Source organism: Amphiura filiformis, chromosome 7, assembly GCF_039555335.1.
Source record: "Amphiura filiformis chromosome 7, Afil_fr2py, whole genome shotgun sequence".
In the NCBI taxonomy this organism is placed as follows: Eukaryota; Metazoa; Echinodermata; class Ophiuroidea; order Amphilepidida; family Amphiuridae; genus Amphiura; species Amphiura filiformis.
In genome coordinates this window covers 65751942-65779633 of record NC_092634.1, presented here as the reverse complement: position 1 = coordinate 65779633, position 27692 = coordinate 65751942, and the positions used below count along the sequence as shown (strand labels likewise).

Genomic DNA, 27692 nt, shown 5'->3' with positions numbered 1-27692 from the left:
TGACTGTCTTTAATATATTGTAAAACCACAGGTAAAACGGATAATCTTTGTGCACCGTCTACGTGAGGAATACCGATGGCTAAAGAAGTGACCTGGCTCTGTCACAGGAGAGTTATTGTACTATTTTCCTTTTTAATATTTGATATTTGACCAGTGGCGGCGTTTTTTTGTGGGGGGGGTGCAAAGTCAATTTCAGGGGTGGGGATGGGTGGTAGTTGCAAAATCATCCAATTTTGCGCAAACTTGCTTGCTTTTACGGGGGGAGGTCTGACTTTGACATTTGCCCCCTGGTGCTGCCACTGTTTGACTGAAATTCACCACTCACCACAACAATAACAGGTGCTACAAACATCCAGCTATACTTTGCATACGGCCAGGGTGTGTATCCAATCATCGAACGTATATCACGGTAAAATCGATTGGCACCTGTCAAGAGAAACAAAAAACCTATTGTGTTAATTTTTCTGATTTGGGGATTTATCATCATCATCATCATCATCATCATCATCATCATCATCATCATCATCATCATCATCTTCATCATCATCTTCATCTTCATCATCATCATCACCGTAACTAGGGGGGGCAACGGCCACCCAAAATCGCCAAAGATCAATAATAGAGTTTTTTTATACCTTTTTGGTCAAAAGAGTCAACAATTAGAAAAAGATCATTTTTTATCTTCATCGTCATCAACAACATCATCATCACCACTGTCCTCATTATTATCATCATCAACATCATCATCATCATCATCATCATCATCATCATCATCATCATCATCATCGTCATCAATCATAATGAACATCATCATCATCAAAGCATAATGTTATCAAATATCTCACCATAAACGTAGGAGATGACCATTATCTCCATGAAGGACAATAACATAGGACTGAAACCTGCTGAATACCAATCGAACAGTGTCATGAGATATAAACCACCCTGTAAACGAAATGAATAGACAATAATAGTTATATTGAAATTTTTTGACTATTTGGCGATTCAACGTAACATCATGTAGAAAATAGAATAATAAAATAATATTTAAAAATATTAACTTTTGTCGCTGGAGAATTTCAATAATTATCATAATTAGAGAATAAATGTAATGTTTTTAGCCGCTGGAGTGCATCTATCGTCTCATATACATGATATAACACGGACGACATCAGCGGCTAAAAACAATACCTTTATTCTCATTCTTTAACACTTCAATCCAAATAAAACTATTATAAGTATTACAAATTTTAATCGAATTAAATCCTACATTTTGCAAGGAATTACCTAGGGCTTAAAATCGATCAGTCCCGTTGTTGCTATGAGCCTTCGATTGGTTCAAATAGCGAGTACGCGTATAGCGTCGATGCACACGCACTAACCACTGTGATATCGTGTCATATCACACGGGTAAGAACCAATAAGATTGCAGTAACGTTCTCAAGTGTTTAAGAATAATACTTTTACACTTTCCGAAGTTCAAAATGTGAAGCGATTACCGAATACGGTGCAACTCTACTAGTCGTATTACAAGACTACCCTACCACAACCCCAAACCCTAATCCTAACCCTAAACTCCGTAAACGAGGACTGGACTCAAGTCTAGCAAGTTATGTTTACACAGCTGACAAATGAACAGAAGAAGTTTCTTGACATTGTCAGAACAAAGAGCAAAAAGTCATAAAAAGAGGCAAAATCAACAGTGGCTGCACTTCGGGAGGGGGGGGGGACAAGGGGAGGGATGTCACACTTATTTCCCCCTCCTAAATATTTTCACCCGTACAGTAAAAACCTAAAATTTACACTTTTTGCTGCAAATGTGCACAACATTTGTTGAGTCCCGCCTGAAATTGACTTTTTCAGGTCAATTGACTTTTCCAGGTGCCGCACTGGAGATCAATGCCAAGTGTGCAACCAAAGGATGGTCAACGATCTGTTGATTCTCTGTTCACAACAAGAAGTCATTTAAGTAATGTATAGCCTCCAACGTAATATTTCGAATGCGTTTGGCACATTTTTTAGCAAATATCTTACCTGAGTTGCAAAGAGAAGACCAATAGATGCAAAGAACAAACAAGCTGCCAATGTAATTTTTGTTTTGTGATCTCTGATGCGAGGACGATACATTGAAAACTCGTCAATGAAGCCAGTGAGGACGGCTTCCATTTGAACAAACTGTAAATGAAAATTTAAAGATTTTACATAGCAAAACAAAGTCACACTATAACATTAGACAGAGATAAAAAAAAAAAGAAAGACTAAAATGCATCTAACGTCAGGTCACTGTCAATCAAATCCCGTATTCAGTACGATCCTTGATTGGTTGATAGCGCGTAAAAAGGAAGGTCGATTTATCTGGTGCCGATCGGAGAAAAGGAATAGCGGAAAGTGGCGAAAAATGATGTACTTTTACAAGGCAAAAAGCAACTATTTTAGGCATTGTTGACATGGTGCCTTTGGGAAAGAAAGTTTCCTACTATATTGACCTAACTTATGAGATGGTTTATATGTTTGAAGGTGCAAAATTAACAATAAGGCGTCCGGTTTTACCACCGGGTTCAGCAACTCATCATCACGACACTTGTAAACAAACCGTGCTGGAGTTTGATTGACAGATGACGTCAGACGAAAACTAGTCTTTTTATATCTGTCTTCAATTATACCATTCCCCGCCCACATGAAATACGATGTCCAGATCAAAATGGGACAAATATTGCACAAATCTTATCAAGAGATAAACCAGATTAAACTTCATCAAACATGGTTTACAAGTGAAAGTGAATGCTTCCATTCACTCCGAACAGATCGGTAGAATAAATAATGTACATATTATGCAAGATGGTGAAAGAAAGGGGCACACAATGAACTTCGGTCATTGTGGTAAATGGCTTATCTCTGCAATGCCAAAAGCAAATGAGACGAAATTAGAGCAAAAAAGGTGACCTTCATATTACTAGCACGACGCTCTGCCAATTGAGCCACTATAGGCACACTGGAGAAGAGCGGGAGATTTTTAATCCATAGGTATTATGTTCGAATGGTGTTCATCGCATTCGTAGCGGAAGGCATCAGAACTGCATTTACAAAAAATCTTCCGCTCTTCTCCAGTGTGCCTCTGTGGCTCAATTGGCAGAGTGTCGTGCTAGTAATACGAAGGTCGCCGGTTCGAATCCGGCCAGATGCACTGGTTTATTTTTTTCAACGTTTATGTGCGCTGGCTGCCTTGGGTAAAGATTACAATTTGTTCATCCTATCAACCCAGAGAACTAAGTATATAATTTTCAGAGTATAAAACCTTGTTCGTCGTCTTGTAAAGTACGTTAGGTTTATTAAACTACTGAAGATACTTTGAAGCTTAAAATGGCCGACTGTAGAGTACGTGCATATTTTGATACAGTTTAAACAATATTTAAAAAATGCAAAGTTGTTTCGCTTACCTGAGAATCGAGTCCAACCGTTAATAACATAAAGAAGAAAAGAAATGACCACAGCTGAGACACCGGCAGCCTAGACAAGGCTTCAGGATAAGCCACAAATACAAGCCCCGGACCTAAAAGAGAAGTAAACCAAATGTTAATGTAAAGGGTCGAAGTTTCCATCGACCTACAATCTTGGGGGAAAGTCTTGGAACATTTTCGTCTAAAGAAAAGAACCTTTTTAGTTGTGCGCAATTGCGTAACATTGAGTATATTCATTTCATGAAAAACACGAGACTTTGCTATATTCTCCAATGCCTCATAATTTGGTAGCAACGCGGTAATCAAGTTGAAACGCCATTCAGTGACCAGTGATTTTAAATATAGTGCAGTCAACATTGATCAATATAGGGGTAGTCAGCAGACAGCAGTCGCACGTCGGCGTACCGGCATTCTGCTGAACTTTGAAAATACCAAAATCTGATGAGTTCGGTACGTCATAATCAATCCAATTTTCCGGTCGTGAGCCTGTCAATGTCCTTTTTGTATACTCACCTGCAGCAACCACGTCTTCAATGGGTGTCTGTGAATCTTGAGCCATGAAACCAATGATAGGAAATATAACAAAACCAGCCAATATACTACTTGCACCACAGCAGCAACTGAAGATGATTGCATCTCTGGTACAAATAAAACAAAAGTTTAATTAGCGCATGTTGATCCCGTGTCTGTTAGCGTGATCTCCGGCCATAAGATAGCAAGCGTAGGATGCTTTGACCAGTGCTAGAGAACGACATTGGTAATTAGGCTGCATTCCGTCCATCGTTTGGTATTTCAGATGGTAGCGCACTGGGGCTCGGGTTCATGTGATCGCTGGTTTGAATCCCGTTTAGCGATAGATTCTATCGGAGATTTCTCCGCATGTTGTAGATACTTGGTCATTTCTTTTGTCAAAGGGGTCCCACACCGCCAACTCGCACACTTGTTGTCAAGGCATAGCCAATTCTTTTCCTCGTCCTACGCTGGTCTATTTCTTTGTCAGTGAGCCAACGACGTTCTTGAATGGAGAATATGTTAATGTTGCATTAGTCACATCCAGCTATATACAAGTTGATGTAGTTCACCTGGCTGAAATAATGTGCGTACCAAACTGGTGTGCAGGTTTTACAGGTCTTTCAGGTGCAGATCAGGGCCGTACAAGTACAATTTCCCCCGTTACTACTCAGAGCTGTGCCGAATTTCAAGTTGACGTTTGGTCAGCATAGATTCGTTTCTTTAGCGGCATGTAACTTTAGATTCTGAGATTGATCTTAGTTCCAAACGACGTGTGTGGGTGGTTACCCCTGCCCACACCATCTGAATGTGAAGGTTTGCTGGTTTTGCGAAGCCTTTCAGGTGAAGAGGTCCGTACATGTACGGACCCCCCCCCCCTGAACCGTTACTGCTCGGAGCTGCGCTGAATTTTATGGATTCGTTCCTTAGGTGGCTTGTAACGTGTGTGGGTGATTACCCCTACCCATACCATCTGAATTTGAAGAGTCTGTTTCTTTCCACATTTCAAATGAGGCCACATGGCTTCGGATTATTGTAGGTCTATCCTTTGTGCTAATCAACAGACGACTCATCTAAGCGAACCAAATGTTCTGGGGTTATGACCCCGGTGGTAGGATAGGATGCAAACTGTAGGAGTGAGGAGTTTGGTGTGACCATGGTGACCCAATGAATTTTTTTTGCTCCTCCCAGCAATAATTTAGTGATGTATCCCCCGAACCTAGCCGTGTAGTGTTCAAGTTGTTAACAAAACAATACAAAACGTGGAAATAGTTTATTTGTTCAACTTGTTGCGAAAAATATCATTGATTTCCCATTTTGCCATGTCTCACTTTCATTCATGACGGTCATTGTGACGTCATTTAAAATCTGCTGTTATTTATGTTAGTATGCAGGAAAAGAGGAAACCTTTATCTAGGCCTGCATTTAATTCTTTTTACCGAAAATCAGGAGAGGGGTTGCAACAACCGCCATCTATTTAGACCTATTTAAAATGGTTCATTTGGTACGTATACTGAGATGATATGAACAAGCTATATAGAAATAAAATGAAGTACGTTTACTATATACCTGTAACAGTTATTTTTGAATTTATTGTAGCTAGCTAGAGTCAATATTGGTCCCCATCCTGCTCCATAGGAGTAAAATACCTGATTAGCTGCCGCCTTCCATACCTGTTGAAGAAAAACATAAACAAGATTATTATATGCAGGGGTATGACACTAAATTCACGGGTTTTCTATTAGCAACGTAAGCCTATAACGAATTTTGTTGGTTTGCTCTGAACAAAGCGAGGCAATGTTCAAATGAACTCTTGATCGGCCCATATGTATTGTGGTGACCACATAAAGGTGTCGTAAGTGTAGCAAATCGTACTTGTTGATCCAATCAGGCAGCAGTGATAAGTCATAAGCTTCAACATAAAAATACCAAATTTTTAGAAATTTTCTCAAAATATCAAGAGCTATCTTAATAACCACTGAACCAATACTAGGCTTGTGTGTACTCATTTTCATGCATTTTTCATGCTGATATCAAATATGGTCCGAATAAAATTTGAATCTTGTCGTCTGCAGTCGACACCCGCGTGGAGAGAGTTAAAGAAAGTCTACAAATTTGATAAGAGAGTGTCTTTTAGCTTATGGTATTGTCGAAATTCGGACTTTGTCAATAATACGAAAGAAATGCATGACAGATATGAAATACAATGCTCGGCGTATGCCTCAACATAAAAAGTCTCAAGAACCAAAACCAATACTAGGCTTTTCTGTACTCACTTTAAAGCATTTTTTCATGCTGACTCCAAATATGGTCATGCAAATTTACAATTCTGAAATTTTTGAAAAATTTGAAACTTGTCGTCTGCAGTCGACACCCAACGTGATTTATTGAGGCGTGTAAAGTACTGCGAATATTTTAAATCAAAGCACAAGAAAATATACCGTAACATTCCGTCTACAAGCATATATATGCCTCTAAACGAGGTGTTTTTTTTTGACACAAGAGACAAGAGGCAGACACTCTCAACAAAAACGTTATTTGGAGTTTGAACAACTATATTACTGATAAAGGCGGCTGTACAAACATGTATATTTGTAAGACCAATCTATTGCAATGTTTTTGAGAAGGGTATTGGCCTTTCATATCTTTCGTTAAAAAAACCCTCGTTTAGAGGCATAATGCTTCTAGACGGAATTCTACGGTACTACATCACGAATCCCCTGGCAGCCGCTGCATCCCAAGAGCTTGTGATTGCGTCAGAATTGATAAATTCGAATTAAACAATTCATCGAGTGGCCATGGACAGCGCCATTAGACATGTTACAAGACTACCAAGTGACAGGTGATGGACTGTACACACACTGCCTTTTTAATATGTTATGAAAAACGTAATTTAGAAAATATTTACCGACGGAAATAAAAATCCATCGACGGATAGTCTTGTTATGCTCTCACAAACTCTCACAGGAAGACCACCTACAGCGTTGAGGTCAACTTTCTAGACTTTCTGTCTACTGGCAGTAATGGCTACTACCCAGTGCTAACATCAATGAATTGTTTAATTCGAATTAATCAATTCGATATTACATCTGATTACAGACATGGTGCACCACACCAGTGGGATTGGTGGTTCAAAACCGGACAGAATGGACCACAATAACTGTGTTCTTCATCTTCTTCTCCCAAACACTTCCGCCCACTAAAGCAGGCCTAACAAACAGGTTTTAATTTTTTTTTTCATCCGGCGGATAGGGTTAAAGAAAAAAATCTTACTTTCGATGTGAGTAGGTATTTCCATTGTGGTCTGATGTAAAGAAGAATACCATCCATGGCTCCTGGGAGTGTTACGCCTCGTATGAGTAGTATAAACAAAACAACATACGGAAATGTAGCTGTGAAATACACGACCTATAAAGAAAAGAATCAATTAAAACATTAGTATTCTATTAAAGAGGCAAATGTTCTTAGTAATTCGTTACCAAGACATTATTGCAACCAAATATTTCGTGCAAATCAAACCTCAAACGCTACGTAATTACGTCATTAAGGCGGTACTATATCCCTTAATCAATTTGGGACTATTTTTTTGCATTTTTCTCAAAAAATATTTACACACTGGTAACAAAAGTTATGTATATTATAGGGGCAAGGAATCCAATTATATTTTGAGAAAAATGCAAAATATAGTCACAAAGTATCAAGGAATGTAGTACCACCTTAATGCAATCAAAAGTAAAGTGTGCTGAGGCCGTGTTGATTAAGTCGGGTTGGCATAGTACACTATAAGTCACCGCAATTATACTTATATAGGCTATTTTTATGATAATTTCGTAAATTTGCAATTACCTTTCCCGATGACTTAATTCCTTTTGCGATACAGACGAAGACCAGGAGCCATGTGAACAAGAAGCACAACATCAATTGCCAATTCATTCCTCCCATATCGTGAAGTCCATTGGTTATTCCGAGTACACCATGTCTTTAAACAAAAGTTCAAATTGTACATGTAAATAAAACATTTTGCCGGGACATTTTGAAAATACAATTCCATAGCAAAAGTTACACTTAAAAAAGTTACGAGAAACACTGGAAATACAGTATTCTATAGCTAAAATCTGAACTGCTCCGAACTCTAAATGAGGGCTCAAAATTCCTCAATTTTCTTCCTTTCACTTCACTCCCCAAGTTAAATAGAGACTTCGGACAGGAATCTTAGATCTACGTACACAGGAATTTGGGCTTCTGTATAATGTAAGAAAATGGCAAGGAATGGCAAAACTGGAGCCGCTTGTTATAACATAGGAATAGGAATGCTGGGAGGGGAATTAGCGCGCTTTTGTTGCGAGGTGTATTTTTGCAAGATAGTGCAGGGGGAGATAAAACCATGTAGGTTTACTCGTACGAAGGATGGTGTAAAGATATTCTGGTAAAAACATCATGATGATGACTATATTATGGACATGCATAAGGTACAAGCGGGGGTACAAAAGCTTACGGATCTCGGGCAGCAGTAGCTGGCAGAAATCTGCAAGGTGTGCTGAGACCGTGTGGATCACATGTCGGGTTGGCATATTGCAGAATAAATTACCGCATGGCTGTGACGTGCATACATTCGGCTAAGCGGCGCTATGTATAGGCTATACATTACATAGACAGTGCCTCAAAAATCGAAGCACAACGACCTGTGAAAAAACCAAAATGACAGGTAATATTTATTTGTCATCTTGATCTTTCACCTGTTTTTGTTTGAACAAGTCAATAGCACAGTAGGGCTTGCACTAGAATCCACAACATGCTCATCTATCAGGGTACAGTTCTTTAACCCCAATACATTTGTACATTCATTGAATGACCTTTGACAATTTGAGTACAAAAACTCATACTCTGCAAAATGAGGTCCAATATTGCACTATGATTGATTAATTGAGGTTATTGAACTATGCCATTGGGATGAGGTGATTGTGGTCCATAGTGTTGGTGTTATTGATTGGTTAAAACAGATGAAAGGTTAGGATGACGAGTATATATAACCTGTGATTTTGGTTTATTTTCATCAATTCACAGGTCTTTCTGCTTCGATTTGTATGGCTCTGTCCACTGCGAATTGACCTTTTCGGTAAATCCCATAAGCCTTTGCGAGTACACCTAAGAACTCGTCATTCTGCGTCACGCCGTTCCGCGCCGATGCGCACATCGTTTATCGAACATCGCTACTGCGCATTGCTAGTCGGCGTGACGTCAAATGACGAGTTCTCAGGTGTACTCGCAAAGGGTTATGGGATTAACCGAAAAGGTCAATTGGCACTAGTGGCACACCACTCCCAATGGCATCGGTTTTATTTTGTTATGACTTACTCCCAGTATTCTTCACTGGCTCTGACTCTGACCTGCGTGGTATTAACAACTGTTTTGTTGTCCAAGCCAGACACAGTTTCATTTACAATAGTCCCACGTGTCACTGTTTCTGCTGTTGAATCATTGGTAGAGTATGTTGTCTTATTGCCATCTGGTGAGCCAAGTTCGTAACAATTCGGCGTGTTCCACGAATGATTGCAACCCACCCAAGGCAAGGGGTTAGAAAAAGAAGCAATCATGTAGCGGATGATGTAAGCGATGATTATAGGGTAGTATAGAGCGCAATATGTGGTAACCATAAGCATTGCGATCCCCACACCTAAAACAAAACATATAAAGAGCAATTTGTAAGGGTGATTTTGCCCGCATTGTAAATATACAAACTTCGAGCTGTTTTTAATATGATGAAAAAAGTACAGATACATTATGCACCATCTAACAGCCGACGAATTTTAACAAAATCAAAAAAAAGTTAATTTCTTCCTCTGGTAAAAAACAATTGTCACTCTACCAACCTTTAAACAGAGGTGCCATTTGCCAGCAACTGAGAGTCCCTAAGCTTGTAAATTGACCCAAAGATGTTTCCAGTATCATCACAGGGATAACACCAATAGCCATTATGACCAAATATGGAATCAGGAATGCACCTGTAGGGGAAATTGTTAAAAGATGATGAACGTTATTAAAGTTGGGAAACAAAGTGACATACCGTAAAACCTCGTTTACAAGCATATAGAAAGATTTTGATGAAAGCTAAATTAATCCATTTACCATTCATCGACAAAATGATAGCCTAACATTATGTATTTTGAGCAAATAATATTACCGATACAAGATTCAAGAATATACAAATAAGTACTATTGGCAGACCAATCTATTTTATTGCCATATTTACGGCTGTTTTGTATTAATTAAGCTTTCATCAAAACACTCTATGTGCTTGTAGACGAGGTTTTAAGGTAATAGTATTAGATGCTAAAAGGTCACGTAAACTTCAAAGATTAAACATAATAAATTAAATGATTACATTTTATTTCGTAAGGAGATCACCTTGGTCTGGGGCGGACATTTTAAAAATGAATTTAGAAGAGCAGCAACGACACCACTTGCATTACATTCCAGATGTTAAATCTACATCATATGCAAAATTTGAGGGAAAATGAACGAGGCGGTTTTATTTTAGGGCCATTTGTCTATAACTGGTCTTTACATGTAGCCCTATGGAGAGAGTGCCCGTTGAGGGCGCTATAACCCCCATTTTAGGAACTAAAATGTGATTTAAAAAAAACGGCCTCGTGCGAATTTTCTAAAATTTAGATTATGTAGTATGAACATGTAGAAATATAATCAAGTAGTTACCCTACCTGCTCTTCTCCGAAAAAATAAAAAGTCCTATACCTCAATGATAATGAAACCTAGGTGAGATGTCATCAGACTTTAAAGTCAAGCCCTGTCTGCCCACTATAATACCTTCATGGTCTGCCGCAGTAGCGTAACCAGGGGGAGGGGCATAGAGATTCACAGAAAAGCAAAAAGTATAGAATGTCGGATTGTCATGAAACTCGGTGGGTATGATTACTTTTGAGTCTGCAAAATGTTCAAGGTCATGTTAGGGACATCTGAGGTCAATAGTTGTATTGTCATGAAACTACGTGGATGTAATCACCCTTTGAGCAGCAAACAATTTTTCAAGATCATTCTGAGATCATCTGAGGTCAGACTGGTTAAACTAACAAACAAACAAACAAACAAACAAACAAACAAACAAACAAAGAAACAAACTGAATATAGATTGCTGAATTGCCATGGAACTTTGTGGATGTGATTTCATTGAGCTAAAATGTATTTAGCACACAAAGTGAATTCAGGTGTCCACATAAAACTTGAGTAAGGTATTTTCTTTGGAGGTATTACCCCAAAATACCATTAAGCCTATTTCCAGTCTGGATAATTTATTTCATAGTCATACACAAAACAATACAAAATCGTACGTGGCGTTGCCTTTTTTAAAGACAGTTTTTGTTATTTCGTTTGTTGCAATTTTATTTCGGGGGCACTCGTAATTCACGGACGTCTCACGGATCAGTGATTTCACATACGGGGGTCTGTGATATCACATACGTCGAGCTTTGTTGACAGCTGGGCTCTCTATGCAGCACATCGGAACAAAGCTGAGTGTATTAGAATAAGCTTTCCTATGTTTAGCAAATATCTATCTGTGCAAAAATTATATCTATCTGTGCAAATTCTGACAAATGGTCCCAGAACACACTTAGATTGCAATGGCCAAAACCAAATGTTTTGAAGTAAAAAATCCCAAGAGTACCCGGGTCTGCGCTCTAATTCATGAATTCTATAATAAAATTAGCAGACACTCAACTTGGGCTAGCTACAACCCTGATAAAATATTCCCACTGCGCTGGCACGTTGACCAAAATTACAAAATTTTGAAACTAGGGAGTATGTGATTTATGAGACGTCTCTAAAATATGATGCTATTATGTGACATGACACTTCAAGGGTATTTGATATCAGAGACGTCCGTGAATTATGAGTGCCCCGAACTGATTTGGTCTCCTGGTAGACGAAGTGTTGTTGGTCGAAGCAACCAAAAAAACCGATTTTCATTATCTAGATCAATATATTATTGACAAATAACACCTTGATGTTTTGCAAAAGTTCATTCTACAAATTCTATTCTTTGCAAACTTGCTTAATTTATTGTTGTTATTGCGTTATGTACGTTTTACAAAAGTGTTGTTGTTTCAGCCCTCTTTACAACATAACTCAAGAACCACAAGACCTACAAAAGTATATCTGTGATATTTGAATTCTTCTACACGCTCGCTATGAAATGAGCAATGCAGTTTTTGCCAAATCTCACTACCATTCGCAAGATGCTGTGAACTACCAAATCGCAACAGTTTGAAATAGTTAATAACATTAAGATAATAGTTTGCGTGATGTGTAGGTACCATTATTGCACCTGTTACCAGTCGCTACCAGTTAACCAGTATATGACCCGTCTTACGAGTTCGTGGAACATTAATTTGTTTCCAACAGAATCAAGCCCGTGGAATTAAGAGTAGACGAGGTATTGTTGGTCGTAGCAGCCAAAAGTAATCGATTTTCATTATCTAAATCAATAATATTGATATAATAATTCGAAAAATGGCCAATGTAATTCGAAAATTGGCCAATGTATTTTAAATAGTGAGTAGTATAATATTACCAAGATTTGAAGCTCAAGTTTGCATAATCAATTAGTTAATTAATTATGCAAATGACGGATGTTGATATATTACATTACCCGACGTTTTACATAGTTGCGTATCTAAACATCCGTCACTATGTAAAACGCCGTTTACTCGGAAAAACAACTAAATTGTATGGCGTATCTGTCACATCCGTCACTATGTAAAAACATTATTTTTCAATTTGAACGTACGTAATTCAATATTGTTCATTGAAACCTACATGATTTCTTGACGGATGTTGATAACTGGGTATAAACCAAAAACTTTTACGTAGAGCAGATATTCAATGGATCATTATTTTAGTAAAATATCACTTTTAATAAATTTTTAATGGTTCGAGTTGATTCGACAATTATTTAGAGACATTATTTCAAAGCTTTACAATATAAAAGGGATGATTAAGTAATAAAAAATGAAAATATGATCCTTTTTAATGAGTAGGTTATTGAAAAATGATCAAAATATGTTCAGAGGCGTTTAGAGGCGGCTCCAAATTTACAGATAATACAGTGTAAATTGGGAAAAAATTGAATACAATCATTGGCGCTTTGTAAAAAGAAGTTACAGCTTGTGTGATTAGCTATATCATGAGAGTGAGTACTAGTAAGATCAGGAGTAAATACTCAAATACAATATGCCATGTATGTCGTGGGCACTCGTGACGAGTCGGTTTTATCATGAAAAAAGCGTAGAATAATAAGTGTAAAGAACCGACGGATGCTTCGAAGTCCTTCCTTGGTCCGACTTTTATGCGCAAGACAAGTTTTCACGTTTTTACATACTGACGTATAACTTTGTAATCATTTTACTGATTTAATAGCGAATAATTCTTCATGTGATAGATGTTTCAAGATATTTTAGATACTAGTTTTTTTAAATACAGCAACTTTTGGAGGATTTTACTTGACAGTGTTCTGCTATGGTTGGTTGATCACAAATCGGCGTACTCTTTGATTACATTACATTATTGAAAAATAACACTTAGATGTTTTGCAAAAGTTCATTCAACAAATCATACTTTGAAAATTTGCTTGATTTATTGTTGTGAATGAGTTATGTACGTTTTACAAAAGTGTTGTTGTTTCAGCCCATACAACATAACTCAAGAACCACAGGAGCAACAAAAGTATGTGATATTTGAATTCTTCTACATACTTCTACATACTCGCTATGATATTATCAATGCAATTTTTGCCAAAGCTCGATTTGCCGTGAACTACCAAATCGCAACAGTTTAAACTAGTTGCTAACCTTAAGACAACAGATTCCCAATGGGCTATTCCAGCTGAAATACATACACCCCCTATGGAATACGAGACTTTAATCTTCCACACAGGAAGTAATAACAGTATAGATTTCAATGGCGTGACCCAGAGGTTGTTTAAATGTAACCCCAGAATACATTGCAGCCACTGGGCTCCTGCTGTGCATGGTCAAGGTTGTTATACAACAAGATAAGCTATGTGTCTGCATGCATGCATGTGCAAGAAAACTTTGCTGATTTCATCTTCTTTTCCCAAGCATTTAAAATATCTAAAATAAAATTTAACTTTCTTGGTGGCAATGTATCCACAAACATTAGCCGTACCCAATTATCAATTCAAAACATAAAAGTCTCGATGAATATTCCATCAAAACTACTGGTTCTTATTTTGTACATAAATTCGAATGTGAAATGGTGTTGAAATGGCTTCTTTATTACATTGCACATAAAACCATACTGCATGCTGGGATTACATTGAATCAACCTCTGGGCGTGACCCATTAATCTCCAATACCATTACCATGTGCATCCCAAGGACGAATTAACCAAGTATTACTTCCTCGTACTTGTACTGTGTTGTTGGCGACCCACAATATTGATATTGGGTTAATTGAACTTTAATTAGTGCAGCTTGTTAGGTTAATTATGTATTATGTTTGTTTTTATGATATTTGTACATGCTATTCCCGGACGCTATGGTACTTTTGTGTATAGCGTTCTAAATGCAGTGTGTATTATTATTATTAATTACAGTGCCCCGCTGACAAAAAGTGAAAGGGAAAACCGGGAATTTTCATCACTTGTTCTAGTGTACCTTTGTATTCCCATTGATCCCTGTTTAACACCTCTGTGGGCCGTGGAATTGGTAATTTTTGGCCATGAACTTTATACCTACTTCTATGCCTATGTTGTTGGCCACTCTGCGTACAGTCTACATGGTCTAGTCTATATATATTTTACTTGTTTCTAGTTGAGTCTTAGTTGGTGTACTTGCTCTTTTTTCTTTCCAGGAAAAATGTGCAAGGAGCCCGTTTCTCACGAAATTTCACCCCGATCATGAATCAAAATAAATTAAAACATCCAATTTTGGCGCGTCACTTTTCCCAATAGAGCTTTTTTTTTTTGAAGCTTGAAGACTTAACAATACACGTTCTTACCATGCTTACAGTCGGTATAGGCCTATATCACATCCCACCGATAATACCGGGTCAAAATGATGCAACCGGGAATTATTTTTGGTTTTTGACCATGAATTTTTTATTTTGCCTCCGACAAAGACGCCCAGGGTCTGCTGACATCATTATATGGTATCATGCATTACATATTGGCGTCTGACATTTACTGAAAAGATGAACATTAATTGCTTTTCATTTGACCGAGCAAATTAATTTTAAAGTGAAAAGGTGTAACTCAAATTTTGCCCATTCCAACACCGAATTCGATTAGTTCCATGTACCTAATTTAATGACTGAATGGGCCTTGTATAACAATAGCAAGCAAGTGACACTAGTCAACGCATGTTGAATTTTCTCCTTTTAAACAATGTGACAGGTGGTTGACACGTTAATTAGTATTTCTCATTCATTTGGATGAGAAAGTTTCATAGAAATGAGAAAATTTTCAATTCTCATACTTTTGTCCCAATTCTCATCGCTTTGAAAGAATTCTCATTATAAATTTCAACCAGTGTAACTATCGTTTTGAATGTATATTGTTGCAAGGCCCGGGGGCACTTCAATATGAAATGGATATATATAGGTGTAGGGCCCCGGTGTAGGGCTAGCCTTTTTGCAGTATTGAGGCATTCGGTGAGAGCAAAATGTTAAAAATATGGGGTCTATCGGTGAGAGCATCATTTTTGGCATTCGGAGAGAGCAAAATTTAAAAATATGGGGTCATTGGGTGAGAACATGACCTTTTTTTTTTTTTTTTCTTTGGGTGAGAGCCGAAACAGCGCCACAGAAACCTCGAACATCGAATTTCTATAGTTCTAAATGGCTTTGCATTGCTTTTTCTTTCTTTTTTTCAAAATAAGTAACAAAATCAGTGATAAATGAAAGTTGATGTTCAAATTGAAAAATAAGGGTCTTTGGGTGACAAATCAAATGGAAAAATAGGGGCTCTTCGGGTGACAAAGCATGTGTTCGTAAAGAATATGGGGTCTTTGGGTGACAGCGATGCTGAAAAAGGGGGTCAAGGACCATTTCCGGTTAGTTATGACCGGTAATAAGCTTGACGGGCATAAAGACGTCGGATCTAGCGCTATTGCCGACTAATGTGGACGCGCCGATGGATTAGCAGACAATTTTTAATTGCATCGGACAAAATATTACCGGTAATAACTACATGTTTGAATACAGCTTATGTCTGCAATCATAGACTGAATACAATACCGCTCTTCTCAAAGATTCTAATCTTACAGGTGCGAGTGATAAGTATTTCTTTGACATCTATTGTTCAATGCGTGAACGTTGTAGTTTAGGGCGATCATTCCAATTATCATGACAAAATTCAAAAGAAAACAAAAGAGAGTGGTGGAAATTTTGATTTTTGAAGACCAAAGCAAGGAGCCAACTTTATGCTCATTTTGTGAGAGCTGGTCATAGTGAGTTTATACGGCTTTCTGGTTCTGAACCCTCGAGTTTTAACATCAAGCGGAAATTGTTTTTGGTTAATTTGGTATGCTGAATTCAAACATTATGACTGTCAAGCTGTATTTGAACCACGTGATCCTAAAAAAGACCACCCCCAAAAAACCCTACATGATCATACAGTTTTACGTAAAGTTGCTGGTCGGACCGTGATTTTTCTAAAATATAACCAGTCTAAAGACAGTGTAGTTCTACATGTAAAATGACAAAGAAAACATTCTGGGATAGACAATTGCAAGAAGATCGAGGGAACACGACTTTACACTCAGGTTGTGAATTAAGTAACTAGTCAGTTCACATCCATGACATCATATTATGATAATACCTCCACCAAATCACAAAAACTATTGTAAAAAAAAAAGAGATCTCTAATATGTCCAAAATGTCGGCAAGAAATGGTTAATTCTGCCCTCCATAATAAATTGAAGTGAATTTGGTGCATATGCATGGTTACTTTAGTTAAACGCATTATGAATTACAATTTTTCCAAATGCTGGCTTAATACCATTGTCATATCAACTTCTTGGTGTTCTTGTAATATTTTACACCTTGACGATTGGTCGCACGATTTAGATTTTTTCAAGTAATAAACATGTTAACCAAACGGCTCGTTACCCAGCAAACACAAAACGTTTTCGACATCATTCGCAAAAGGTTATAAAAGGTTGTCAGAAAACGTTTATATGTCGGGTTATATAAAGGGTACAATAATGGTATAGAACGTTTTCATAACATTAAATAACATTTGTTGATAATTTACTGCACAGCAAACACAAATGTTTTACAGAAAACATTTAAATGTCGGGTTATATAAAGGGTATAAAAACGTTTTAATAACATTCCAAAAACATTTTTGAAATCTTGGTACAAATCATTCTAAACATAATGTTATTTTAGGGTTGAAAAAATATTTTGCAAAAAATGTTTGCCCAAAATATTTACAATAACGTTTTAAAAATGTTTTCACGACCTTTATATAACCCGACATTTAAATGTTATTAAAACGTTTTGTAAAAAACATTTTAAGAACATTTCTGTGTTTGCTGGGTGCAAATATTTTAACATAATGTTATATAAGAGTTGACAAAATATTTGGCCAAAAATGTTTGCAAAAATAGTTTACAATGACATTTCGAAAACATTTTAAAAATATTGTTGTAGTGTGTTTTCATAGAAAACGTTTTAAAACGATTTCATGACCTTTATATAACCCGACATTTTAATGTTATTAAAACGTTTTTACCTAAACCAAAACCCAAAATATAACTTAATTAAAACGTTTTAAAAACGTTTTTGTGTTTGCTGGGTAGCAACATAAATATATGAACTGCACGCGACTGATTTCTGTTGTTATTTTTTTACACCTAAAGTTTGTTCGGCTTATATAAGGCGGAAATTATTCGGCTTTTGTTACTGCGCGCGTCAATAAAGTCCCAACTCACGCTCGCGTAAATTCACATAAGCTCGATGAAGTATACCCACCTGATTTACTAATGGGCTGTGTAATAATTAGGAGCCGGGGGAGGGGTAAAATTTCCGAGCAGCCCGCCAAAAATCGCTCGCCCCCCTCTTGGCCTGCCAAAAATCGCGTGCCCCTCTCGACCCGCCAAAAATCTTCCCCGCCCCCCTTTGCACATGCCAATTTTTGGGATCCTTTTAGAGCGTTTTATTTAAACAGTTGACTTCGGGTATATATATAATGCGCATGTGACATCTACAAGTCGCCATACCGTGTTCAACGATGTGAGGTACCCGGATGTACACAAATTCCACACGCAAAAGTATAGGCCATAATGACAGGTTACAAGGAAAATTGCTTTTGCAAAATAGTGGCATTGATTGCAAAGGGCAAAATAATTTGACCCGAAACATAAACTCTTTATTTGGATTTTCCATTACGGAAAAAAAATTAATGACGGAATCCGTGCTAAATGGGCGTGGCAATTGGCCATATTGATGACGAAATGTGATTCTTACTGGCATTACGGTCAGAACTGAGTAGCTGCCGATGATGTTATATATTTGATAATTTTTGAACGTGATGATAGGGAACTTTAGGGGGCTGTCATTTTCTTCGGAAGGAATGTGTCATGGATTTATTTATTTGGGAGTCAAGATAAGTACCCCCCCCCCCCCGTAGTGCCGCCACTGAACGCAACCCTGACCCTAATTTTAACTCTAATTTTAACGTAAATTGACAAAATTTTAATTTTTGGCCCATTTCGGAATAATGACCCTCTCGAACTAATAGGCTAGATGTCCCCGCCCGACCTCCTCAACTCAATAAACCCTAACTTACGCATTCGCTCGCTCACCTTCAATTAAGTATAAAAATGGACAAAAAACAAATTCAAAATGTGTTTTTAATGTTCCTTGCCAGTGCTAGCCACGAAACAAGGTCACAACTGTAGCCGCTCCCTCAATGGTCGCCATGTCAGTGATTGACAGTGATGTAATGCAAATATGGCGCTGGCCATCTGGTCACGTGCGCATTTATAAAAGCGCATTTATATAATATAACCGAAGTCTACTTTTAAAAGGCGTCCCATGAATGTGTGTCAAAAATCGCTTGCACCAACCCCCCTCTCGGCTAGCCAAAAATTGCTTGCCCCGTACCCTTTTGGCTCGCCAAAAATGTCTTGCCCAAACCCAATTTCCCCCCGGGCTCATTTATAATTATTGCACAGCCCCTAAGATGCTTAAACGCACAAAAACTTTCAAAAAATTCACACTGAGACCTACAAAATCATAAAATTACAATCACAGAAAAAAAAATATTTGGATGTATTTAGAAGTGTAGGTTTTCAGTTAATGTTAATCCATTTAATTGACTTGTCATTTTTACCTAGCTGTAGCTCGTTAAAAGTACACAGCTGGTGTACTGATATCAAATTACACGGTATTATATTCACAATCCTGGAAAGATTAGTTTCCAACAGATTGATTGAATTTATTGACAAAAACTATATTTTAAGTGAAAAACAGTTTGGTTTTAGAGCCAGTCATTCCATCCATATGGCATCATGCTAATCATGCGTATTTTTGATCAATTAAACAACGCAGAAACCCAATTATTGCGATATAGACCATGCAGACTTATCAAAGGCATTTGATACAATTGAACACAATATTTTACTAAAGATGGAGGACTATGGATTCAGGGGAATAGTTAATTATAATGACTGGTTCATGAATTATCTAAGTGATAGAAAAGAGTATGTAAATAATATAATACCAGCAAATCTGAGCTTTCAAAGTACAATATGCGGGGTCCAACGAGGCTCAATACTAGACCCTCTACTCTTTATTCCGGACAATAATGATATAATTCATGCGTCGAGTTTGTTGGATTTCACCCTATTTGCCGATATATTTACCACAACATTATCCTCAAGAGATGACAATGGTAATGATACATCGTTGATTAACAAGGAACTATTAGAAGTAAGCAACTGGTTTAACCCCATGAGAACTACCTGCCGATTGGCCAAAATGAATATTGTGTCCAATTTTGAACCAATCAAGGAGAGTATTAATAAGATCATCTGCAAATGCAAGTTTGACCATGAATATTTAAAGCCTAGTTATAATTGGCTTTTGAAATGGCCATTTCAAGATATCAACCAATCAGAAATGCTGTTATATGACCAGTAGTGTCCAGAGGGTTAAGTCAATTAAAAATGCTCTCTTTTAATGCTAGTAGAGTATATGGTTATCGGTACCCAAAATTCTGATGATGGCACGTCTCACAAAAATATAGATATTATATTACAATGTTAAATTACAAAGAGTAACAAATACCAATCTGTAGGAATTTTAAAGGATGAAAATCTTATATTTATTATTGATGGAATATTAACAACAATTTTCATATTGCCAAAATCAACAAACTAAACATTTTACATGCCTGAATGGTTTGCACCTGCCTTATATTTAGCGGAATATTGGTCAAATCAACAAATTTAAATAGGCAAAATCAACAAAGTTAAATTTTACACTTTCCTGGATTGTTTGCACCTGTCATTTATTTAGAGGAATATTGCCAAAATCAACAAATTTAAATAAATTGGCAAAATCAATAAACTTAAATTTACATGCCTGTGTGGTTTTACTGCACCTGCCGTATATTAATTGCGGGATTCTCATTTGGGGAACACGTGTAAAACGTAATTATCTTGAAAAATGCATAAGCTTCAAAAATGGGATATATGTGAACCATATATCAAATATATCAAATAGTCACTATCGAAGTCATGCTGGACCACTGTTTCATAAATATAAATTTAAATTTAAAATTATACAAATTAGAATTTGATGTATTTATGTACACATATTGTGCAAACTCATTTAATAACTGTTTTGGACTACGAATCATCTGATATCCAAAATTACTAATTTTTGTTTGGCGTTTAGCCAAGTTGTTATTATTTACAATACTGTAAATCTTTTTAAATTTTCTTTTAAATGTAACTTTTTAAATTTTAAATTAAAATAAAATTTTTGCTTTCGAAATTGTTTCTTTTAATTGTCTAAAAATCGAAATTACAATTGTATATTGTTACAGCCTGTAAAAGCCAAAAATCACGGAATACGCCTGGATGGTCATGTTTACTTTCTATTACTGTTCATGGTAAAGAACATTTTAATTTTCACCTATTAATCGATCATTGTTAATTAGAAATTAATCAGTTAAACCTATTAACTATTGTATTGGGATTTGAACTTGTCCGAAAGTTTTTTAGAAGTAAATGGTCAAATGTTTACCCTTTTGCCAAATGGGCTATTCCATTTAATATCCACACTACCCCTGTGGAAGATGTAGATTTTAATCTTAACTTAAAAGTCTTCCACAGAATGAGTATGAGTTTTTTAATTTTAAAATTACTCAATTGTTTCAAAACAATTGAGTAATTTTGAAATACTCACTTCAGATACTGAAGATATAGCCAAAGCCATAATACAGTATTATGGGTTTCAAAATGATTAACCCTGACCAATTACATTTGAAAAACATACTCCCTCTGTGTTAGATATTTCCAAAATCTTACACAGGGGTGGTGTGGATTTCAATTAGAATAGCCCAATGTTGACAAATTCCAGTGACCATATGCGTTCAGACAGATAATCAATAAAACAATCCGTAAACAATAATATGCAAATTTAACAATGTGCTCGAAACACCATCGCTGACCTCCATTTCAGTCAGTATCTCCACCGGGCATCACCACTATTTAAATAACATTGTTATATGTTTTGATATTTTCCACCTTTTAAACAAAACTGATAAAAAGAACTCAATGTGTCGGTTTCAAGCCAATGAGCATGTGAAGGCCACCAAATATAAATGTAATAATGTGTGCTCCAAATAACCTTGTTCACACTGGCCTTACTTTTGAAAGTAGCTCGTTACATGGGAAATATGGCTTCAGCTTATTAAAAAAGGCTTGCTCTTATCGACCGACCCAAAATCTGAAAAAAAACAGAGTCGCCCCTTTTTTTTTTTAATGTCAGATTTGGATATTTTGTTTGAAATTATAAATTATAATTTCAAAATATCTGTTTTATTTATGTTTAACTGCGGTATAAACAAATTTTGCCTCGATTTCTGTGTTTGCGTTTCATAATTATAAACCCTGTGATTATTTTGAAAACATGCTCTATTTTATATTTTGAAAAGATAATAGTAATCACAACAAATTTCTGCAAATGATGATCTGGGTATCTAGGCCACTGAATGAAAAATAACACATCCCCCACGACGTGAGCACGGTTGGTGTCCTATACCTACAACACAGAGCCATGCGCTGAGGTCAAGCTTCAATTACCGACACACTGTGCAGCTTGTATACACTAGGATCCACAACAAGTCAACATGCCCATCTATCGGGGCACAGTTATTTAACCCCAATGCATTTGTACATTCACTGAATGACCTATGAAAATTTGGGTACAAAAACTCACACTCTGCAACGTAAGGTCACATTTTGCACTATGATTGTTTAATTGAGGTTATTGAACTATGCCACTGGGATGAGGCCATTGTGGTCCATAGTGATAGCAAAACTGACAATATTACATTGCAGCATTGCCTATATGTCGTATTTTGCAGAAATTTAAAATAAATAAATAAATAAATAAATAAATAAATAAATAAATAAATAAATAAATAAATAAATAAATAAATAAATAAATAAATAAATAAATAAATAAATTAATTAATTAATTAATTAATTAATTAATTAATTAATTAATTAATTAATTAATCAATTAATCAATTAATAAATTAATAAATTAATAAATTAATAAATTAATAAATTAATTAATTAATTAATCGACCTACCGACCGACCCAGGTGTTGGCATCTAAAGGGCAAGTTAACTATTTCTTTCGTCGAAATAGTAATTTGCATGAAGCTACTTGTAAGTGCGCTTAACCCGTAATGTATGGTAGCAAGTTAACCAACCTCAACAATCTGGGTCTCAGTTTTATGTCCCAAAATTCAGTTGGCCATCCCTGCCTTTAGTATCACGGTATAAGCATAAATCATCCCAGCATAGCATTGTGGGATATGATTACACTATTCTGTAAGTCTACTACTCATTTTATGGATATGAACGATGTATTTTAATCTGGAATGAGCGTTTTGAGCGTTTGGACAGTATTTTTTGTGGGACATGAGAGCACATTAGACATATCGAATTGCATTCTGAATACGAAGAATGTCTTTCTGATATCAAATAATTTTCATTTTTGAAATTCACGATATAATACAAATTTTATGACAAATTATTAAAATTTGATATTTTCACATTTTGATATATAACAGTCCTCGAAGTAAATTTTATAAATATAATGATATATTCTTAACGTATATGTAGCTGGGAGGAAAAGCCGACGATCAATTGAAAATGTTGACCTTTCACATTGAAGATATGGTTTTTTCCCAAAAAGACCTAATTTTTTTGGTATTTTGGGAAAAAAATCCATATCTTCAATACAAAAGGTCAAAATTTTCAATTGAACGTCGGCTTTTCTTCCCACCTACATACACTTCCCACCTACATATAAAATTCACTTCGAGTACTGTTAAATATGAAAAATATCAATTTGTAATCATTTGCCATAAAATGTGTATTACATTTAGAATTTCAAAAATCAAAATTATTTGATATCAGAAGGACATTCTTCGTATTCAGAATGCAATTCGATATGTCTGATGTGCTCTAATGTCCCACAATAAATACTGTCCAAACGTTCATACCCCATTTCCCCAGTCTTCTGGAATTATGCCAAGGACGTCGTTGTGACATTATCTCCTTGAATAATTCACATTCTCGGAAGTATTGTTCAGGTCAAATGTTTTGATGAATGGAATATTTTGGCTTAAGGTGATGCTGAAATGATTAGACTGATGGTTTTTTTTTTATTGTTAAATTGAATAACAAACACCTAGAAAATGTATTCACACTCACGACACAAATTATTTAACAAATGATGCCATGTCAAGTTCACCAGTGTGGTCTTTATTGGGGGTGGGGTAATGGGCTGCATGTGCAATTATTATGAGCCCGGGGGGGGGTAAAATTTTAAAATGGCGTGCCAGAAATTGCCTGCCCCCTCTTGGCTTTCCAAAAATTGCTGGTTCCCCCTCTCGGTATGTCAAACAAATCTTTGCCTCCCCCTGCACATGACAACTTTATGGGGTCCAAAGTAGCAAAATTGAAATGGTCTAGATGTATGATGCAAGCTTATAGAGCAGAATATTTTGCACTATAAGTTGAACGTTTCTGTATTGTTAATTCTTTTTAGAGCGTGTTGTTTAAAAGGTCTCCCGTGAATGTGTGCCAAAAATTGATTGCCAACGTATGTCCACTGTAACTCGCGCTGCAACATTTGATGCTTATAACTCGCCACTAAGAAACCCACTGAGAAGGTCTAGAAATAATATGCAGTATGCCAGAAATATATGCAGTATGCCAGCATGTAATACGATCCTGCTGCATGAAATTCATGTCCTGCGCATTATTTATTTTGAATAGTAGGCCCCTAAGGGCCCTCTCTAAAGTTGATAAAATGGTTCGGCATTCTTATGGGTTCAAATAGACCTCAGTTCAAAACCCTAACACGTATGTTATAGGCGTTTCGATACAAAGAAAAGTATAAATGATAAAATATAAAATATTATTTCAAATGGAAAAAATAAAATAAATAAATAAATTCTTTCTTACCTCCTCCATTGGCATAACACACATAGGGGAAACGCCAAACATTTCCCAAACCAACGGAATACCCCACAGTAGAGAGGATAAATTCAGCCTTACTATTCCACGTTTCTCTCGCCATGGTTATTTTGTTGGTATAAAGAATGCTTACACAATTAAACAGAATTATTACTGGCGCGAGTCACAGCGCGAGTGGAAAAAACTAAGAGATATCGGAAAATTTTACAGCACACGTGCGAACCTTACAGGTCAGTAGCTCATTAATTTTATTTCAAGGTTTTGTTTGAATGTCTTTATATATATACGACCAAAGTATTCTATACGACTGCATGACTAACCATGCAAACTTGCGTTAACAATTTGCGTGAGATATATTTTTTTGTTACTTTTATTATTTAAAAATTATAATTAATAGTGTACAGAGTTTAACCCCGGAGTTAAACTAGCAAATTTGACGCTAGTCTTGTGGCTAGGGATGGCCGTCTGAACGCACTTTATGAGCAATTTATGTAGCAACAAAAACCAATATAAACGTGTTGCTGACGTACAAGTCTATTAAAAGGTAATTTTTGGGACGTAAAAGGTAATTTTTGGGACCTAAAAGCCACTGTAAGAATAGTTTTAATTCTCCAACCCTTTATTGATGTCACTATTAAAAACGTATATTATTAAAATATAATGATATATAGTACAGAGTTTAACCCCGGAGTTTAACTAGCGAATTTGACGCTAGTCTCGTGGCTAGGGATGGCCGTCTGAACGCACCTTATGATCAATTTATGTAGCAAACAAAAACCAATATAAACGTCTTGCTGACGTACAAGTCTATTAAAAGGTAACTTTTGGGACCTAAAAAGCCACTGTAAGAATAGTTTTAATTTTCCAACCCTTTATTGGTGTCACTATTAAAAACGTGTATTATTAAAAAATAATAATACTACAACCCCGGAGTTTAACTAGCGAATTTGACGGTAGTCTCGTGGCTAGGGATGGCCGTCTGAACAAACCTTATGACACTGTTATGAGCAATTTATGTAGCAAACAAAAACCAATAAAAATGTCTTGCTGGACGTACAAGTCTATTAAAAGGTAATTTTTGGGGCGTAAAAGGTAATTTTTGGGACTGACCTAAAAAGCCACTCTAAGAATAGTTTTAATTCACCGACCCTTTATTGGGCCCAAGTAATGATATAAAAATGCATCAAAAATTAATTCATAATCATCTTGTGAAGCTCAACAGATGACTGCTCAGTGCCAGAAGTGGGACAGTCAGTACAATAGCTGCAATGTGTGGCTGCCATGTGTAGATGAGTAAAATACACTGTGTGTAAAATTGCCAAATGTTAACAGGGCAGCTATTGCACTTCCTATTTCTGCCACTTAGCACTCTTGTGAATTTAGGATATCAATTGGGGTATGTGTACTTCACAGAAATACTGAACTAATTAAACTGATTAAAGAGGCAGGAAATGATTACCAATTTGATCTCGGTTTTTATCTATACAATTACCGGACAACAGAGGACACAGGACGCGCATCATATGCTTCCGAAGGTTTTTTGAAAAAAAAATTCCACACTACATGGAAAATAAATAAATAATTAAAAAACACTTTCCCCACTAAACTGTGTATAAATAATGCATTAAAAAGTTAAAAAAATAATTCTTGGACAATATCTGGTGCACACACACAAAAAAAAAGCTTGCCGCGGGGAAAAAACTTGCCCGAACCTCAACTTCCAGCCCCCGATTAGTATATATGGCTGGGATAGTATCAAGCTTTATATTTGTCGCGTTTCATGATTATTAAACAGATTTGAGTCAAAACAAGATTTCATTTTATTTTGAAACATTTTAGCAATATTTTGTTTCATTCCGTTTTCATGACGCTATATACTAATCGTGTTTCACCACCCGTTCCCTATACTCGCTGCGGTAAACCTCTGTACAAAAGTATAGACACGGGTGGTGAAACACGATTAGTACACAGGGTGTCCCAGAAAAAATTACCAAGCGAAATAGACATCAGAATCAACAAATTCAATATGTAGCGCAAAGCCTATTTTATTATGCATCACATACGAAAATTGTATTTGATTCATTTGACTGGTTGCGAAGAAATTAACGATTACATAAAGCGCGCATCCAAGTTTGATCATGTTGATCAACAGGCGTTTTTTTTCATACTCGCTCACCGCTTCCTAAAGTTTGTGTATCTCAATAAATTTATTATCTATTTTATAATCCGGTGTTATGTTATTCATGTTGAAGATAAATAACAGTTTGTCCCAGAAAACTTTGATTTTTGCATTGAAGCTTTCCAACTTTAATTCATTAGGGTGTGCAAATATGTTATATTTAACTTTGCAAAGAACATTTGATCCAAGAATGACAATAAACTAGTGCTTACCATGCTTACAGCTTTACATGTGACTTTTTGATACCATGCAACATTAATGTTGAAGTGTAAAAGATTTAAACTTTGCATTACAATTTCTTGGAAATATTTCAAAAACATTAATGTGTGTGAGAATTTTGTTAAGGGATCTGGAATGAGCGTTTTGGGTGTTTCGACATCATTTTTTGTGGGACATGAGAGCACATCAGACATATCGAATTGCATTCTGAATACGAAGAATGTCTTTCTGATATCAAATAATTTTCATTTTTTGAAATTCACGGTATAATACAAATTTTATGACAAATTATTAAAAGTTGATATTTTTCACATTTTTGATATATAACCGTCCTCGAAGTATTTAAATTTGATAAATTTAATGATATATTCTTAAAGTGTATGTAGCTGGGAGGAAAAGCCGACGATCAATTGAAAATGTTAACGTTTCATATTGAAGATATGGATTTTTCCCACAAAGACCCAATTTTTGTTTGGTGTTTTGGGAAAAAAAATCCATATCTTCAATACGAAAGGTCAAAATTTTCAATTGATCGTCGGCTCTTCATCCCACCTACATA

The 27692-nt window shown here is 36.2% G+C and overlaps 1 protein-coding gene and 1 non-coding gene across 2 annotated transcripts in view; one reads left to right on the top strand and one right to left on the bottom strand.

Moving 5' to 3' along the window:
• LOC140157489 (sodium- and chloride-dependent glycine transporter 2-like) overlaps window positions 1–24937 on the bottom strand; it is a 30684-nt gene extending 5747 nt beyond the window's left edge. The window contains exons 1-11 of the mRNA XM_072180692.1: window positions 24724–24937; window positions 9839–9970; window positions 9324–9642; window positions 7815–7947; window positions 7242–7376; window positions 5538–5641; window positions 3972–4096; window positions 3438–3550; window positions 2035–2175; window positions 846–945; window positions 326–426 (exon numbers count right to left, since the gene is read on the bottom strand). Of these exons, the coding sequence (XP_072036793.1) occupies window positions 326–426; window positions 846–945; window positions 2035–2175; window positions 3438–3550; window positions 3972–4096; window positions 5538–5641; window positions 7242–7376; window positions 7815–7947; window positions 9324–9642; window positions 9839–9970; window positions 24724–24838 (1518 nt within the window). The 5' untranslated portion in view covers window positions 24839–24937. The remainder of the gene's footprint in view (window positions 1–325; window positions 427–845; window positions 946–2034; window positions 2176–3437; window positions 3551–3971; window positions 4097–5537; window positions 5642–7241; window positions 7377–7814; window positions 7948–9323; window positions 9643–9838; window positions 9971–24723) is intronic.
• Window positions 3112–3184, top strand: Trnat-agu (transfer RNA threonine (anticodon AGU)). Its single transcript has one exon. It is a non-coding gene; the product is annotated as a tRNA-Thr (tRNA).
• Window positions 24938–27692: the final 2755 nt, after the last annotated feature.